Source organism: Sus scrofa, chromosome 17, assembly GCF_054392235.1.
Source record: "Sus scrofa isolate SSC_HxYL_T2T_F1_AM1 chromosome 17, Sscrofa_HxYL_maternal_Yorkshire_Landrace_v2.0, whole genome shotgun sequence".
Taxonomy (NCBI): Eukaryota; Metazoa; Chordata; class Mammalia; order Artiodactyla; family Suidae; genus Sus; species Sus scrofa.
The window spans coordinates 70,653,249-70,671,327 of NC_139399.1; the positions used below are offsets into that span (position 1 = coordinate 70,653,249).

The 18,079-nt window shown below is 61.3% G+C and overlaps 1 protein-coding gene across 1 annotated transcript; it reads right to left on the reverse strand.

Annotated features, from left to right (window-relative positions):
- Nucleotides 1–1,670: 1,670 nt before the first annotated feature.
- Nucleotides 1,671–3,665, reverse strand: NPBWR2 (neuropeptides B and W receptor 2). Its single transcript, XM_021077700.2, has 2 exons — nucleotides 3,416–3,665; nucleotides 1,671–2,959 (listed from the first exon to the last, which is right to left on the reverse strand). Exons 1-2 carry the CDS (start codon nucleotides 3,458–3,460, stop codon nucleotides 1,880–1,882), a joined length of 1,125 nt encoding a protein of 374 aa, XP_020933359.2. The 5' UTR covers nucleotides 3,461–3,665; the 3' UTR covers nucleotides 1,671–1,879.
- Between the last annotated feature and the right edge of the window lie 14,414 nt (nucleotides 3,666–18,079).

Here is an 18,079-nt window from a genome sequence, read left to right on the forward strand (position 1 = left end):
GGTTGGCGCCTTCCGTTCTGCTGGGGCCGGGGGAGACCTTCCCAGGCGCCGCGCCCCTCCGCCGGCGTTCCCGCAGCGGCGACCCCCTTGCAGCCGCGTCGCGTCTCCGCCTCGCGCATTCACACCTCGCTGCAGCTCTGGCTCCGCTGGGGTCTTAGCGGGGGTGTGGGAGTCTCAAGGAGCTCGCAGGGCACGGGATGAGCGCTGACAAGGTAATTAGGGCTGCTGTTTGGAGAGGTGCGACTGCAGCGCAGTGAGGACGCGGGGGGGAACAGCCAGTTCTTCCCCAGAGAGGCTGCGTGCTAGTTTTCGAGAAATGGCCAGAGGGGTGGGGACTCACTTCCAAGGGAGAGGAAGCTGCGCATGGCGTCCCAGACAGGCCTAAAGGTGTAGAGGCTTCCCCCACCCCTCCCGACCCCCGCTCTCTCTCGGATGCCCCCCCCCCCCCCCCCGCCAGGACCCGCTGCCATGTCCAGAGGCGCCAGGCAGCCGGTGGACGGTGCTAGCAGGGAGGAACGGAGGCCTCCAGCCAGGGACTGTGTGAGGGAGCAGCTGCTCCAGCTCCAGTCCAGCCTTAGGTGACCTGGCGTCAGCTGAAGTTCTGCCTGAAATCTCACGAGAGACCCTGAGCCAGACCCAACCGAGAGCTGCTGGAAGGTTTCTGATCCACAGGTTGTGAGATAGTAAACTTGTTATCCAGCAGTGGCTTCCAGACACCGTGTTGTCTATGACATCCGGAAGAGGACAGGACGGAGGTAGCATCTGTGTCGTTTCAGGCCGGGAGAGAGGAGGGGAGAGTGGCATGGGGGGAGGTGGCCATGCACCTCGGGGGCCACCTCACCTTGTGGTGAAAGGTGGGTCCTGCCTGCCAGCTGGACAGACTGGCCAAAGCTGTGTCACAAGGATTGGAACTAGCCTGGGGCCCTGCAAGCTTGGAAGGGTTATTGGGTGCCAGGCTGTCAGCTCATGGAATGGCAAGGCTGGGGTCCAGGCATGGATGTGGTGTTAGGGGAGGGGGTCTTCAGGGACCTGCCCCCCCCAAGTGGCAGAAAATGGTCTCTGAGCAGCCAGAACCTCAGAAGTCCCCCCACCCCCCCGCCGAGGCTCAGCACGGAGCCCCTGTTGGCTGAGTCTAGGCCCCAGGCCACACCCCAGGGAGGAAGGGGAACAGATGCCACCTCTAGACTGTGGGGGTCCAGAGGTCCTGGCAGAAGGGCCCTGGGGTCCTATAGCAGGACCTGAGGGGCCACAGGCAATGGCAAGGAGGGCTCAAGGGGGCCTGATTCCCACTCCGGGAGCCAGGAGGGGCCTCGGGCGCAGGCCTTCTGGTGAAATGCTGCTTGAATTTCAGGCCAAGAGCCTTTGATGTTCATCTCTGGCTTTTACGGCGACACCTGGCTTTGCTGCCCCAGGCGTCCCACTCTGTCACCTCCCAATTCTGTCTCAGGAGGAGCCCGAGGGATCCTCTTGGTGGAAGGCAGAGCTGGCCCCAGGATGAGGTCACAGCTCAGGTCTGTCCCTGCAGACGGCTGCTGGCAGGGAGAAGGTAGAGGGAGCTGCCTGGCGAAGCTGTCTGTCCCTCTGAGTGCGTATGGTCAGCTGTCTCTCGCGCCAGGACCTTCTGCCTGAGGAGGCAAGCGGGGGTGGGGTGGGGTGGGGTGGGGGGTGGGGTGGGGCAGGACCTGGATCCCCACGGCTGACCACCCAGGGCCTGTCCAGGAGCCAGAGTCATGGCTGGGTCCACGGCCATCTCTGCCGGTTCGGTGGCCAACCTTCATGAGACTTTATTTCTGTGCCCGGAGAAAATAGTGAGGGGACATTCCTTGAAAGGGACAGTGCTTTTCCCTCCCGACAGCACAGGGCATGGTGGGCGGGGCGCTCATGCCCCCGGGCACCTGCATGCAGTGCGGAGGCTCTTCTGGAAGCCGTTGTCCAGGAAGGCGTACAGAAAGGGGTTGAGGCAGGAGCTGGCGTAGCTGAGGCTGGTGACAACGTAGGAGATGACGATGACGAGGGGCGTCTGGGGCAGGTCTGTGGTCAGGGCCACGACCGAGGCCAGGTGGAAGGGCGTCCAGCAGAGCAGGCCCACGGCCAGCACGGCCAGGACCAGGAGGGTCACCTTCCGCCTGGCCTTGCCCAGGGCCTTGGCACCGGAGTGGAGCCGCAGGGCCCGCAGCCTTCGCAGCAGGTCCGCGTAGAGCACACAGAGGGTGCACATGGGCACCGCGAAGCCCAGGACCAGCGTGTAGATGCGGCTCGCCTGGAACCAGGCGCGCTCGGGCTGCGGGAAGCTCAGCCCGCAGCTCAGGACCTGCAGCTCGTTGCTGTAGACGCTGGCGAAGGTGAAGAAGGGCAGCACCGCGACAGCGACGCCCAGCCAGACGCATAGGCTGGCAACCTTGGCCCCCCGGAGGGTGCGCCAGGGCACGCGGCGGGACCGCGCCGTGGCCAGCACCACCAGGTAGCGGTCCAGGCTCATGGCGGCCAGGAAGTAGGCGCTGGAGAAGATGTTGCCGTGGTCGATGGCCAGCACCAGCTTGCAGAGCAGCTCCCCGAAGGGCCAGTGCTGCAGCACGTGCTCCGCGATGCTGGCGGGCAGCACCAGCGTGAAGAGCCCGTCGGCAACGGCCAGGTTCAGGATGAACACGTGGGTCACCGTCTTCAGCTTGGGCGCCCTCAGGATCACGCAGATGACGGCCGTGTTGCCCATCAGCCCCACGGCGCAGATGAGGGAGTACACCACTGGCAGGAGCACGTAGAGGGCTGGCAGTGGCTCCGGGAAGGTGATGTTGTGTCTGGTGCCATTGTCCCAGGAGAGGCTGGCTCCTGTTGTGCCCGGGAAGGGGGAGCCTCTGCTGTCCAGGCGCTCTGGCCCGGCGGCCTCCATCCTGGGGTGGCACCGATGATGACGTGTGCCCTGGGCAGGTGGGAGGTGTGTCAGAGCTTCTTGGGCTGGATTCTGAGAAGGAAACAACCAGAAACGTTGGGATCTGGCTGTCAGCTGAGAACAGCAGCTGCCTCAAGTTCTCCACCAGAGGGTGCGGCCACTTTGCCAGGGTCAAGGGCACAGGGGGCCTCTCTCCGTCCACCGCTGCCCACTGGCCAGAGAGAGCCTGGTGGAGACGCCTCCCGAGCAGCACTTTCGGCTGGTCAGTTTCCGTCCCCGAGTCCCCCTCCTCTTGCAGAGAATAGCTGCTGACCTCACCCCCGGGAAGGGGGAGCTTGGATCTGCCCCTGCCCAGCCCCTGTGCTGGCCACACGCCAAAGCACAAGCTACATAAGGGCAAGGGTGTCCCTTTGCAAGGGCACCTCCCAGCGATCCCTGCCCCCCTGTGAATCCAGGCGTCCTGGAGCCACGCCCTCCCAGCCGCACTGCAGACCGCCCCCGTGGTCACCTGCTCTTTTGCTCACTGACCTGTCTGGAGACACGTGGGCAGGAGTTGGTGATCTTGGTGGGCATGTGGTGATGGCCAGCTCGGGCAGTGGCAGGCGTGGAGGGAGAGGTGTGGCCCCCACGACAGGCCCCTAACAGGGTCCCGGCGCACCCTGCCACCTTTCAGGACCTGCTCGTGGCAGCCTTTGCAGAGCTGGCTCCCCGCAAGGCCTCCAGTCGGGTGGCAGCGCTGCTGTGTGTGTGTGTGAGGGAGGGAGGCGGGTCCGCTGCTGACGCGGAGCCCTCGTTGGGGAGGGGGGTGAGCTGAGGCGGCACCGCCGCCACCCGCAGGGTTGCCTGGTCGGGCTCTCCAGCGGGCGGCCTGGTGCGTGTGTGTGCACGTGTGTGCACGTGTCTGTGCACGTGTGTGCCTGTGTGCGGCCTGCCGGCGGCGCAGGGCTCTGTCCGTGGGCGCCCTCATTTGTGAACGTGGGTGTCTTGGCGGGTCTTGCACCTGACCTCGCGTGTGTGCACCACGGCTGTCTGGGTGGCGTTTCCGTGGTGGGCTCTGTGCCTGCGCCTGAGGGGGGTCTCTGTGGGTCCCTGGCGGTGTGGAGGTCGGGGGTCTGTCTGCTTTCATGTGGATGCAGAACCTGTGGCCCCTTAGAACCCAGCTTCTTTTTTGCTGAAAGAGGATCATGTCCACGTGAAAGGTCATGTGAGTGGTAGAAGGCGGTGGAGGGAGAGGCAGTCCACTCTCCCGCAGCTCCCGGTCCCTCCCCGAAGTGCCCACTGTCCCCAGCCGCTCACCGAGGACCCTGCCCAGCCGATGAGAACCACGTGTCGCTCTGCCTTGGACCCTGTCCTGCTTCTGCTGCTCTGCAGGACACACCTGGCTTATTTAACCCCAGGCGTGGACGGCTGGGCTGTCTCTGGCTGTGCTTTTGCAGGTGACTCTGTGGCTGGTGACTGTGCCCTGCTCCCTTCCCAGGCAGGTCCTCAGGTGGACTTCCGGGTCAGGGGGTCTGCGAGCTGCCTGCGAGGGAGGTGAGGCTGCCCCCTGCCCTCGCAGACCTGCCTCCTTCACTGCAGTTGTGGTCCCTCTGGGCCCGTGGCCTGGGCCAGGAAGGAGCCTGGGCGCTTTCTTGAGCTCCCTGAAGTCACCCGAGGCTGCATTCAGGGCACCAGCCTCCCCTCCTCTGGGCCCAGAGGAAGGCATGGGCGCCTTGCTGGCTCCGGGAGGCCAGGGGCTCCAGCCGTCCCCTGGGGCCGAGCCTTCGGTGGGCTGCCCCCTGGTGGGACCCCCCAGAACCCCTGCCTGCAAGCGGTCTCTGTGCATGGGCTCACGGGCTAAGTTTCTGGCGGGAGGGAGGGGAGGGGGCGCTGTGGCCAGGTTTCCTCGGAACATTCACTGTCCAACGTGGACACCGTGGGTGTTGTAGCTTTGAACGAGGAACTTCTCCATGAGGAGCAGAGCGAAGGTGCCCGGCTGGGCACTGCTCTCCTCGCTGGGCTTCGAAACCTGAGGGCCTGGGAGAGAGCAGCCCTCTGGTCTGGGTGGGGCAGGGTCTGGACTGGTCATGGGAGGCCCAGGCTGAGACCCTGGCAGTCAGCGAGTGTGAGGAGAGGCTCCTGAATCTGGGGCTGAGTCTGAGATTTGGGGGTGTTGGTGGGTGGGGGAGCTGCTGGGTCAGGGCGCAGCTCCTGGGTGCCAGAGGGGAGGTCAGGGCTGGCATATGGGGCCTTGACCGTGGGGCCTGCCTGTTGGCAGTGCATGTGCTGGGGAGTGGATGGCTGACCACGGCCCTGGTGCTGGCCTGTAGGGAGTGGCCCAGGCCTCCTGTCACTCAGCTGCTGTCCTCGGAGATGGCGTGGGTGGGGGAAGGGTTGACCTCTCCAGGCCTGGTTGTGGGCCCCCTGGGGGATGGGTGCTGGGCACCCCGTTTCCTGAGCATCTCAGGAGGGCCCAGGGCTCTGACCGCCAGTCAGCACGTGGCTGACAGGAGCCCCCTGAGCATGGGGGGCCCTCATGCCCTTCTTGCTCTTTAGGGGGTCTTCCCCTCAAGCCGCTAGGGGAGCAGGTTGTGTCAGAATCACAAGAACCCTGGAGTTCCCGTCATGGCGCAGTGGGAACGAATCCGACTAGGATCCAAGTGGGTCAGGGATCTGGCGTTGCCATGAGCTGTGGTGTAGGTTGCAGATGTGGCTTGGATCTGGCATGGCTGTGACATAGACTGGCGGCTACAGCTCTGATTCAACCCCTAGCCTGGGAACCTCCATATGCTGTGGGTGTGGCCCTTAAATGCAAAAAAAAAAAAAAAAAAAAATCACGAGGCCCCTCCTGGGGTTTCCCACCATGGCCCTGCCTGCCTCTGAGGCAAACCGTGAGTCTGGGGTCCCCCTCATACCTGGGCGTCTGGCCAGGTCAGGGGCTCCGAGCTCCTCCAGCCTGATCTCTGCTCCGCCCAGGCTGTCACACCTGAAGTGGGATGGGGTGGAGGGTGAGAAGAGGGGGCCAAGGCAGCGGACTCAGGGGGCTGCGGAGGGGGCAGGTGTGGGTGCTGATGCCCGGCCGCATGTCCAGGGACCCCCCAGAAGCCCTTCTTTCCTGGCCCAGCGGGGGCGCCCCAGCCTCTGCGCCCTGGGCCTCGGAGCAGCGTGCCTTTGTCTGCACGTGGGTCAGGCATCGTGTGTTCCGTGGAGACAGGTGGCTGTTTGCGGCCAGCCCACAAGGACTTTCAGGCCGAGGCAGGGGAGGCGGCACCGGGAGGGAGGGCCAGGCCTCTACCTGCTCTCCTGGCACCAGGGGCTCGCTTGAGTCTGCACAGCATGAGTATGTACTTGTGCCCTGTTGCGTGCTTGCCTGGGGGTCAAGCAGACCCTAGTGGCCTGTGAGCCTTTGCCCGCCACCCTCCGTGGCAGGTAGGAGGAGGGGTTCGGGCTGACCCTGCCCAGTGTGGCTGGGGCAGTGAGAGCCGAACCGAGACCGGGGCTGGGCGGCTGTCCCTCACCTGGTGTGGCAGCCCCCTCTGCCTGCCCCTGACGGGTTGTCACACGCACAGATGCACACACTTACACAGACACGTGCACACACCTGCGGGCTGCCACGCTCACTTGCGTGCCCGTGTGTGCTTTGGCATTTCGGCTCCACCCAGGCAGGCCTGGGGTGGGGTCGTGCTCTGCCCTCAGGCCCGCGTCCAGGCCTGTTGCCCTCCCACTGGCCCCCTCTCGGCCCAGAGGACAGGCCTGCAGGGTGGAGTGCTGCCCAGAATGCCTGGGCCCCAGCGGCCTCTAAGGTGGTAGCTGGGAGCTCTGCCTGCTGACAAGAGGCAGGTGCTTTAGGGCTCATTTCCAGGGAAGCTGGGAGAGGCCTCTGCGTCTATATGGCTGGGAGGGGCCTTAGCAAACGCAGCCTTTCAGGACCCCTGCCCTGCTGCTTGGCGCCCAGCTGCCTCCTCTCTTTCAGCACTGGTGGGCACCGAGCCGTCTCCAGGGGCAGGTCATGGCTTTGGGGTCCTGACAGTTCCTGCCTGCCCTGTGCCAGGCTGGGAGGGGGACCTCGGGCTTGGGGCCAGTGGGAGCGGCCTGGGGCAGCCGGATGCGACCCACAGGGGCTTCTGCTCGGTCGGCTCTCCTGCAGCCCAACCCTGTGCGCAGAGTCATTGACCTACCCTGTGAGTGTTTGGGGACAGAGCCGTGAACAGAGGGGACAGATCCTGCTCTCTGCAGGCTGCCTCTTTGGTGGGGAGTAAACGAGATCAAGACGCCTGAGCCCAGGTGTGGCTGGAGGCGAGCAGGAGCAGTGGTCCTGGAGGAGGAAGGCAGACGTCCACCTGCCCACCAGCAGGTGGTCCTGCTGTGAAGGCTGCGCTCCAGGGAGGTAGGAGAGGCCTGGCAAGCGTCGGGGGGGTGGGGTGGGCAGAGGCCATGGTGGGGGCAGGGGCTTGGCTCACCCTGTCGGGACACAGGCTCTGGCTGGAGAGTTTGAGGAGGGTCTGTAGGGGGTGGGTTGGGCGGAGCAGGCCCCGAGGAGGAGGCTGGGGAGGGGCCTTCGCAGGAGCGCTGAGCCGGGGGTCTGTCCGGCAGGAGGTTGGAGGTCAGGAGGCATTTGGAATCCCGCTGGCCGGGGGTAGCATCAGCCGCGTCCAAGGCCTCTGGGAGGCTGGGCTTGAGGCTGTTGCCCCTGGCCTGTCCTGCCTATGTGCCACCCCCCACACACGCTGAGAAGCAGGAAGCACAAGGAGGCCTGGGCCCCCAGGTGTGGCCCTTCTCAGCCCCAGGGCTGTTAAGGCAATTACCAGCCCCGGTGATTGGGGTGGGGGGAGTAAGGCCGCTGCCCCCTCCTTCCTGCCCAGGCACCGGAAACCAGGAACAAGCCTGCCGGGGTGGGGGGGTGGCTTTGATGAGGAGGTGGCCCTGTCCTGAGAGGGGACATGTCTCGTGGGTGGTCCCAGTGCACACTGGTGGCCCCCTGTCACTCGGCACAGGTGGGATGTGGGGGAAGGGAGCAGGTGCCTCTGTGTCTCCCGCGGGCAAGGTCTCGGGCGTGGCTGGCAGGAGTGTGTGTGCAGCACAGAGCTCTGGGACCGAAGACGGATCCAGGAAGGAAGTGTCCGTGAGCCTGGCCCCCTGCTCGGTATGTGAATTCCTGCTGAAGGATGCAGGACAGGCGGGCTGGTTCAGGCCCTAGTCAGCTCCTGCAGAGTCGTGACTCAGACAGGCCTGGGGCTCTGGACCCTAGGGGGAGCCGTGCTTGACCTGAAGGCCTCAGGGCCACACAGTGCAGTGGGTTTCTGGGCCCAGAGGGTCTGGGATGCCCTGGAGGCCAGACGTGTGGACCTTGGAGGGGGCTCTGTGTCCATGGGACAGGGAGGACAGACCCAGCTGGCCGTGGGCAGGGCCAGGCTGATGGGTCCTGCTGGGCTGGGGCCTCTGGCCTTGCTTGTTCCTGTCCCCCTTCCGGGCTGCCTGGTACCAAACCCAGGCTCAGAGAGTGGTGCCCTGCCTGAGCCCGCAGCTGGTACTGCGCACGGATCTCTGTGCCCCATCCTTGCTCCCCGTCGCTGACGTGAGCCTGGACCGCAGCGTGGATTCGCCTGCGTGGCTGTGTCTTGTCTGCTGCTTTAGGCCCATCTGGGGTGGGGTGGGGGCTGTCTGGGCTGGTCACGGAGAGAGTGGGCCTCGGCGGGGGAAGGCAGGGACAGCTGAGGGCCTGCGATGGGGAGGTGCCAGGGCCCGCCTGGTGTCTGGTGGTCCCAGGTGTGGTAAGCACGTGCGCGTTCCGTGCCCCGTGTTTGCAGCGTGCTGCCCACACAGGCCGTGTTTACTTGCCATGGATTTGCTCACCTGCAGGCTGATGGACACGCTTCAGCTTGTTGGTGCACCTCCTTGCCCGCACGTGGCAGCAGCACATGGCCCTGCTCTGTCTGGTCTGTGTGCCGGAGGCTCTCCCACCAGGCTCAGACCCCAGGAGGGGGCTTGCTTGGGGGCACTGCCGTGCCTTCTCTGGGGTCCTGCTGTGGGGGAGGCCTAGCGTCTGCCAGCCTCAGAGAGCCCTGCAGACAGACGCTGGGCAGGGTCCCCGGTGCTCTGTGGGAGCGGCCGTGCCTGGGGGCAGAGTAGGGGCAGGGCTGGGACGGAAGCCCCAGGGAGGCGGCCTCCTGAGCTCTGAGCCTGTCCTGGCCACTCTCTCCAATCCCCCTCCCCTGCATAGGGCCCTGAAGAGGGCCTTCTAAGGGCGGGCTGCCCTGGACCGCTTATTTGCTCGCACTTGCTCCGCTGGTCCCTGTGGTCACTGACAGTGATGCGGGCGCTGTGTGCCAGGCCCCGGGCGGAGCCTGGGTCCAGGGCAGTGGGGCCTTTTGTCATCATGCTGGCCCTGCCTGTCAGGAGAGGGGGTTGAGGCTGGGACCCCCTGCCTAGCTGAGGCCTGCAGCTCTACCTGGCCTCAAACCCTTGGCTCAGGTGGGGCGGGGGCTCTGCCTCCAGAGTCGGGGCTGGGGGCTTCTGTGTGAGGGGCTGAGCTGGCTGGGACTGTTGAGTGGCAACTCCGGTCTAAAAGCCATTCGCAAAAAAAAAAAAGACGTTTTCGAGTTCCCGTCGTGGCGCAGTGGTTAACGAATCCGAATAGGAACCATGAGGTTGCGGGTTCGGTCCCTGCCCTTGCTCAGTGGGTTAACGATCTGGCGTTGCCGTGAGCTGTGGTGTAGGTCGCAGACGTGGCTCGGATCCCACGTTGCTGTGGCTCTGGCGTAGGCCGGCGGCTACAGCTCCGATTAGACCCCTAGCCTGGGAACCTCCATATGCCGCGGGAGTGGCCCAATGAAATAGCAAAAAGACAAAAAAAAAAAAAAGCCATTCGCTCTGGCCCTTTTGGTCACGTGTCCTGTGGGACACAGCTTCTCCCTGCCTGGCTCTCCCTGGTGCCCTGGGCTGGGGCCCAGAACCACCCTGTCCCCGCACCGCGCAGGGGCTCAGCCCTTCCCCTGCCCTCGGGGATGGCAGGTGGCCGGAGCTCTTGGTGGGGGAGCAAGACTAGGTTTTCAAGGTCTGGAGGCTGTGAGCGCAGCAGGCCTCTGTGGTGTGGGTCTGCGGTGGGACGTGGGGTGGGGGCCTGCTGGGCCCCCCAGTGTCTGTGGGCAGTGTCATTTGGTACCTGGAGAGGACAGAGGTTAGAATCCAGACAGGGCAGCTCCTGTGCCTCACCAAGCACCGTTTCGGCTTCTGTTGGCCGTCACAGCGTGGCATCCGCAGGGAACTCCGAGCGTGGGGAGCAGCACAGGTGCGTGGGTTTCCCTCCTTGGGGGGCTTGGCGACGGCAAAGAGGTCGGAGGCCAGGCCAGGCGAGGGAGTCTCGGGAGGGCCCCTGAGGGGGTGGTCTGGGTCTGGAGATCACGGCCAGCCTCGGGATGGAGGATGGAGGAGGTGGCAGATGTGTGGGGTCAGCAAGGACCCAGCTGCATGGTGGCCTCTCGCCTGGTCAGGGCCACCTTCTTGTGCCAAAGGCCCTGCAGCTCCCCTCTGTCTCCTTGCTGGACCAAGGCCTGCAGCGCAGTCAGTATGTCCTCAGAGCTGCGTCTCGAGCCCAGGACCTGGGTGTCCTTCCTAAAGCTCCAGGAGCTGCCAGGAGGCTGTGGGCCCCGCGCCCAGCCCTGGTGAGTCAGCAGCAAGGGCCGCCTCCCCCACCCCTGCCCACTCGTGGGTGCTCCTGTCACCATGGCAACCCTGTCCCAACAGGTCTCACTCAGGGACGTTTCCTGGTGTCCATTTGTGTCCTCTTAAGAGCCCCAACACCTGTGACCCTGTGACCTCCACTGTCCCCTTTATGGGAGGGAGGGTGGCCACCTGTCCCAGCTGACCTGACTGCCTGGGCTTAGCACCAAACACCTGTATTCCAGGAAACAGGTGTTCCTGGACAAACCACCTGTCAGTGGGGCTGCCTGATAAAGGGTGCGCCCCCCTGCAAGGAAGGCTGCCTGGTGTGCCCAGGCCTGGGCTCGGCCAGAAGGCGACCCCTGTCCCCCGCTCCACCCAGGGCAGAGGTCTGCTGATTCTCTTGGTTTGTGTCCGCCGGTTGACCCGGATGCCTGCTGTGTGCCAGGCACTGGTGGACCCCACACCATGTGACATGGGGGCAGTGCCTCTGTGGCACCATTTTGCAGGTGAGAACAGGAAGCCCTGAGGGGGCTTCCCTGGCAAGTGCGTGCAGCCCCGGAGCAACAGGCACACTTGGCGCTCAGCGGTGCCCGTGGCCAACCCCCATGCTGCCCCCTCAGGAGCCTGGCAGGTGCTGAAGCAGCTGGAGACTCAGAGCCCTGCTTCCTTCCTGCGTGGAGGAGTGTGGGCTTGAGCAGAGCTGGTGGCTCGTGCCGTGGAGGCGGGTCTCATCTGAGGTCTCTGTCTGCACCTCCAGGTGGTGGGCAGGACTGTGGGCCTAGAGCCAGCCCTGTCTTTGCTGTGTGACCTGGGGTGAGGTACGCGTCTCTGAGCCTCCGTTTCCTTACCTGTCAAATGGGAACCTTAATTTTCCTGCTTCAGAGTGTGGAGAGGGTTAGCTGGAGAAGCCAGCGTGGGCCCACCCTGGGCCTTTGATGCTGGAAGGAGCCCTGTCCGCACCTGCCCACTCTGCTCTGGACCTGCCCTGGTCATCTCAGGTGGAAGCTTGGAGGGGACACTGGCCTTGCATCGGCTGTGAGTGGGACAGGGGACAGGTTGCGAGAGCTGTAGGCCGAGAGAACTTCTCTGATCCCACTTCATAGGCCTGTGCTGGGAGCAGGGAAGCCAGGAGACCAGCCACTGGCCCGAGGTGTTCAGCTCTGTGGTGAGGAAGCCCCTCAAAGCCCCCCTGTGCCAGGAGGCCCCCTGGGATCAGCGCTGTCCAACCACAGGGCAGCAGTCACCTTCCCCAGGGCTGGGTGGAGGGCAGGGTCCCTTCCTTTCCCAGGCTGGGCCGTGTTCTCACAGTGCAGCTCAACCCTGACTCCCAGTGGCCAGTTCTGAGCATTGCTGCAGAGGTTAGGGACGGGTGGCCTAGGGGTGAGCCAGGAGGGTGGCCCGTGACCCAGCCCAGGAGCCTCACTGCCCTTCCTAAGTTCTAGCCTGGACACACCCAAAGGAGGCCCCACGGTGGAACTCAGGTTTGGCGACAGTGCTTCCTTGAGTGGCATGTCCCTGCGAATTCAGGGACAGGTCGGACCCTCTCTCCCCCCACTCACCTGCGAGAAGTTCCATCTGGAGTTGACCTTGGTCAGGTCGGAGGCTTGCCTGCTCTTAGCGTGCTGGGGGGGTGGGAGCCGGAGGAGCGTGATTGGCGCTGGCAAGGCTGCTGAGTAACTGGTGGCTGGAGCTGGGGGGAGTCTGGGGGCGGCGGGGCTGACCTGGGAGGAGACAGGGCTCTCTCTCTGTGGGCAGCGGGGCTGGAAAGGGTTTTAGGCAGAGCAGCCACACAGCCACGTTGATTCAAAACAGTCATTCTGGCTGCAGGACAGAAGGATGGAAGGGTTGAGGCTGGCAGTAGGTGGCCAGTTGCAAGTGAAGCCGCTGAGACCCCAGCTGGGTGGGGAGAGGGCTGAGCTTGCGGCTGTGGCATGGAGGGGGCTGATGGGGAACGCCTGAGGGGGCTCAGCGCCTGGGAGGCCTGGAGCAGGTCCCTGCCTAGCCTCAGCCTGCTTCCGCTCCGCTGGGCAGACCCTCCGTCTCCGGAGAGCGGGGGAGGGGCCAGGGTCTCTGTCTGCGAAGCAGGGCGCTGACTCCCGGATGAGGGTCAGGCCTGCATAGCTTGAGCGGCTATGGGGATCTCGACCGTTCTAATTTTTTGTTTTGTTTTGTTTTTGCTTTTTGGGGCTGCATCTATGGCATATGGAAGTTCCTGGGCTAGGAGTCGAATGGGAGCTACAGCTGCCAGCCTACACCACAGCCATAGCAACTTGGGATCTGAGCCGCATCTGCGACCTACGCCATATCTCAGGGCAATGCTGGATCCTTAGTCCACTGAACAAGGCCAGGGATCGAACCCGTGTCCTTATGGATGCTTGTCGGGTTCATTACTGCTGAGCCATGACGGAAACTCTGGACCTGACATTTCTGTGGGAAGGTGTCATCCGAGTGATGGGTGACGAGCCTGAGGGTGGGCGGGTACGTGCGTGTCTGTGCGGTGCCCGTGGGTGCGATGGCCTTCTCCTGCCTGCTTCTCGTTGCTTCCTTTAGTCTCTTCTCTGCTTGGCAACCAGGCTGATTTTTCTAAAATCTGGTAGGATGGCCGCATTTCTCTCTGGCTGCTTATTGCCAGCTATTCACTGAGACACTTTTTTTTTTTTTTTTTTTTTGTCTTTTTAGGGCCTCACCCATGGCATATGGAGGTTCCCAGGCTAGGAATTGAATCGAAGCTGCAGCTGCCGGCCTGCACTGCAGCCACAGCCACACGGGATCCAAGTCGTGTCTGCGACCTACACCGCAGCTCATGACAACGCCAGATCCTTAACCCACTGAGTGAGGCCAGAGATTGAACCCACATCCTCATGGGTGCTAGTCAGTTGCGTTTCTGCTGAGCCACGACAAGGACTCCACTGAGACACTTTTGAATGGCGTCTTGTGGTGGCGTCTGGATTCGCTGCAGGCCGATCCCCCGGGTGTGGGTGTGGGGCAGACACCAAAGGGCCCGGAGCTGACCTTGGAGTTCGAGGCTGCTCCCGTGGCTGGGGCTGGGAGTCTTCCCTCTGATTTTATATGTGCTAGAAATTTTGTCGGGATAAATTGCAAAGGAATTTGAAGTGTGGAAAAAATGCGTCAGGTGTCCTGTTGGCTCCTTCTTCCAGATCTTGTGTCGTCGGTTTCTTTGCGCTGCCCTAGAGCTCTGCCGCGGTGGAAAGTTGACAGTAATGCAGACGCTTCTTGTTCACGGAGATGCAAATTAACTTTGTCCAGTGGACTGCGATGGCTGATTGCTTTTTGGGTCTTGGCCAGTTTTGCTTGTACTTACAAATTCACTTCTCGGTTCTGGGTTGCCTGTGTATATGTGTGGACGGCGTGGTCACCTGTGGCCGGCTTCTTCGTTGATGGTTGCTGCGGGGTGAATTGTGTCCCCAGAAAGACATGCTGAAGGCCTGACCCCCGGTATCTGCGCACGTGACTAGTTGCAGTCGAGTCCTTGTTAGAAGAAGGCCATTTGGGCGCAGGAGGAACGCCAGGGGGCCACAGACGCAGAGGTGGGGGTGATGTGTTCTGTAAGTCAGGCAACACCTGGGGTCACCAGGAGCTGGGCGGGTCGAGGAAGGTTCTCGGCTGGAGCCTCTGGAGAGAGTGGCCTCGCCTGCTCCTTGATCCTGGAATTCTGCCGTCCAGACTGGGAGCGAACGAACCTCTGAGGCCCTTTGTGAGGGATCCCGAGAAAGTCAGCGTGTGCGGGGGAGGGCGCGCCACACGGGGGCCAAGGCTGGCAGGAAAGGAGGACCTCTGAGGGCCTGGGCCACCGCAGTGGCCGGTGGGGGCTTTGTGGAGGCAGCGGGAGGTTTTTAAAGCAAAACCCCTCAAAACAGCTCATGCTAGAAAATGTTAAGGCATAGCTTTTTGGAAGTCAGGTCGTGGCCCTCGTGTCAAAGCTTTCATGTCGCTCCCTGGGTTCTGACTCCTGGGCGAGAGCAGGGTGTGCGTCTATGCAGACAGACTGACTTCTGCAGATGCTCCTGCAGGGGGCTGGGCTGGGGTGGGGGTGGGCTCCGTAAAGACCCTTGGGCCTTGAAGCAGGGGCATTAGTTTGTTTGTCCTGGATTGCTGTCCCTGTCATCCAGCCACAAGTGGAGGTGGCTCCTGGTGGTCCTGGCTGCAGATGTGTTTATAGATGCACTGCAGTGTAGACAGATCACAGGGTGGATGCACTAGGGGTAGTTCAGGGAAGACCCTCTGCAGTGTAGACACACCGGCTGCAGTGGAGACCCTGTTGGGTAGTCGTGTCTCTCCGAGTGGGCAGTGAGGGTCATCTGGCCACGTCTGCACACGGCTGCTCCGGCTGGGTCTGTGCGCTGGGCCGAGCAGGAGGCCGGAGGCTGGGCACTCGGGAGGGCCCAGGTCAGGGGCACGTCCTCCCAGCCAGGCCTGCCCTGTCCCCTCCCTCACGGCCCGGGCCTGAGCTCTGCGCTGGTGGAACCCAGGGGCCACATGTCCTTCCCGGGGTCCCTGGCCTTGGGCGAAAGGGCTGGGACCATCCGCCTCAGCAGCGTCCGGGGCCTGTTAACTGTGGAACGCATCCCACCGCCCAGCAGGTCTGGAAGGGGCCTGGTCCCTGGGTTTTAATTCTTTAACTGACACACAAACACAGTGCCAGTTCAGTTCAGACATGGGTGCCCCTGGGCCCTCCTAGCACGCCCGACTCTGGGCGAGCCTGACCCTAACCGTGTTTTAACGGGGTTCCGGGATCCACCTGCATCCCCGACCCTCCTCCTCCCTCACCCGCCAGAGGGGGGCAGTGTCTCCCACGTCACTCCCAGACTCGCAGAGGGGCCACTGTCAGACCCTGCCCCAGCCCCTCATTTTCTCAGGAACCCTTTTTATTGCAGTTGATTTAGAATGTCGTGTCGACTTCGGCTGTACACAGCGTGGGCAGTCACACCTGTACATGCGCGTACACCCACGTGCGCCCATTCTTTTTCTCACGTCATCCTCTGTCATCTTCCACAACAAGCGGCGGGATCTAGGTCCCTGTGCTGTGCAGCAGGGCCTCGTTGCTCCTCCACTCCAAATGCAGCATTCGGAGTCTGTTAACTGAGAACTCCCAGTCTATCCCACTCCCTCCCCACCCCTGGCCACCACAAGTCTATTGTCCAAGTTTCTTTTCTGTGGCAAGGTTCATTTGTGCTGTATATTAGATACAGATATAAGTGAAATCATACGGTGTTTGTCTTTCTCTTTCTGACGTACTTCACTCAGTATGAGAGTCCCTAGTTCCATCCATGTTGCCGCAAATGGCATTATTTTGTTCTTTTTTCTGGCTGAGTAGTATTCCATTGTGGATATGTACCACATCTTCCTAATCCACTCATCTGTCGGTGGACATGTAGGTTGTTTCCCTGTCTTGGCTGTTGTGAATGGTGCTGCAGTGAACATGCGGGGTGCATGTGTCTTTTTCAGTGAAGACTGGATAGATGCCCAGGAGTGGGACTGCTGGGTCATAAGGTGGTTCTGTATTTAGTTTTCCGAGGCACCTCCATGCTGTTCTCCATAGTGGCTGTGCCAGCTTACATTCCCACCATCAGTGCGGGAGGGGTCCCTCTTTTCCACACCCCCTCCAGCATTTGTCACGTGTGGACTTGATGATGGTGACCACTCTGACCGGCGTGAATGGCACTGTAGTTTTGATTTGCATTTTTCCATCCCCCTCCCCCCCTCCCCCTCGGCCACCACAAGTCTGTTCTCCAAGTCTGTGAGTTTGCTTCTTTTCTGTGGAAAGCTTCATTTAGATTACTCGATTCCAGATATAAGTCATGTCACATGGCACTTGTCTGTCTCTTTCTGATTTACTTCACTCAGTACGAGAGTCTCTAGCTCTGTCCGGGTTTCTGCCCCCCAGCCCTTCAGGGTCCCTGAGTCAGCCCCTCTGGAATTAGCTACAGGATTGGGCATTAACGTGTATTTAAATATTTAGATTTGGGGGTGGGTAGGGCATAGGCGCAGAAGGAAAAGGCACGACAAGGAGGGACAGGGCGCGAGTAGTCCCTGTCTGTCCCCCGCCTCTCATCCAGGAGCTGTGATCCTGCCCCGAGTTGCACGTGGGCCTCCAGGCCATCGTGTGGGCCACAGTCAGCACATTTCCACCGCTGCTGTGTCCACAGTGCTGCTTGCCCTGCTGCTGGACCTCTGGGGGGCCTCCAGCCTTTTCGTGAGGATGAGGGTGCCAAAGGTGACCCTGAGCCTGTGCCTCTCCCAGCTCGGGAAAGGAAGGGTTCTTTAGGAAGGATTCCCGCAGGTGTCAGGCAGCCTGACCTGAGAAAGGCCTGCCTGCTGCCAGCTCACCCCCGGCAGAGCTGGCCCTGTACTTGCTCACATCAGGGGGTAAAGCCTTTTGCCCCCCCGCCCCCGACACATACCCGAGTTAGGAAACATTTGGATCTTTGCCAATCTGAGAGAAACGCTGCTGTTCAAAACTGCGTTTCTCCTACCAAGAGTCAGGCTGAACGACTTTTAACTTCTTTAAAAGTCGTATTTTCTCCTTGTTCTGTAAACTGTTTACAGCCTTGACACGTTTTTCTTTATTGGGTTGGACAGGCTCTTTACATAGCGAGGCTTTACCCCTAAATACTTGCGATGTGTTCCCTCCTTTGTTATTTGACTTTTGCTTTGCTTACAGTAGTTTTGCCGTGTAGGCATTTTATTTATTTATTTATTTATTTGTATATTTTTTGTCTTTTGTCTTTTTAGGGCCGCACCCACAGCATATGGAGGTTCCCAGGCTAGGGTTCTAATCGGAGCTGTAGCTGCCGGCCTACACCAGAGCCACAGCAACGCCAGATCTGAGCCGCATCTGCGACCTACACCACAGCTCATGGCAACGCCAGATCCTTCATCCACTGAGCGGGGCCAGGGATCGAACCTGCAACCTCATGCTTCCTAGTCGGATTCACTTCTGCTGCGCCACGACGGGAACTCCACACATTTTAGTGGTATCTCTGTCTGGTTTTGGAATGAGGGTGATAGTGGCATCATAGAATGTCTTTGGGAGTATTCCTTCTTCTTCAACCTTTTGAGAGAGTTTAAGGAGGAAAGGCACCAATTCCTCTTTATATGTTTGATAGAATTCACCTGTGAAGCCATCTGGTCCTGGACTTTTATTTGTAGGGAGTGATTTTTTGACCTCTTCAATTTCACTTCTAGTGATGGGTCTGTTCAGTTGGTCTGTTTCTTCTTGATTCAGTTTTGGCAGGCTGTAAGATTCTAGAAAATTGTCCATTTCTTCCAGATTGTCAAATGTGTTGCTGTATAGTTGTTCATAGTATTCTCTTATGGTTTTCTGTATTTCTGCTGTATCCATTGGGATTTCTCCTTTTTCATTTCTAATTTTGGTTATTTGGGTTCTTCCGCTCCTCTTTTTAGTGAGTCTGGCCAAGGGTTTGTCCATTTTGTTGACCTTTTCAAAGAACCGGCTCTTGGTTTTATTAATTTTCTCTATTGTTTTTTGAGTCTCTATTTTATTGATTTCTTCTTTGATCTTTATAATTT

Bases quoted from the DNA above. Each gene is read 5' to 3' on its own strand.
- NPBWR2 (XM_021077700.2), bottom strand. From the start codon at position 3,460: ATGCCCACCAAGATCACCAACTCCTGCCCACGTGTCTCCAGACAG. The intron at 2,960-3,415 runs GTCAGTGAGCAA...TTTCCTTCTCAG, and splicing joins GCCCACGTGTCTCCAGACAG to AATCCAGCCCAAGAAGCTCT.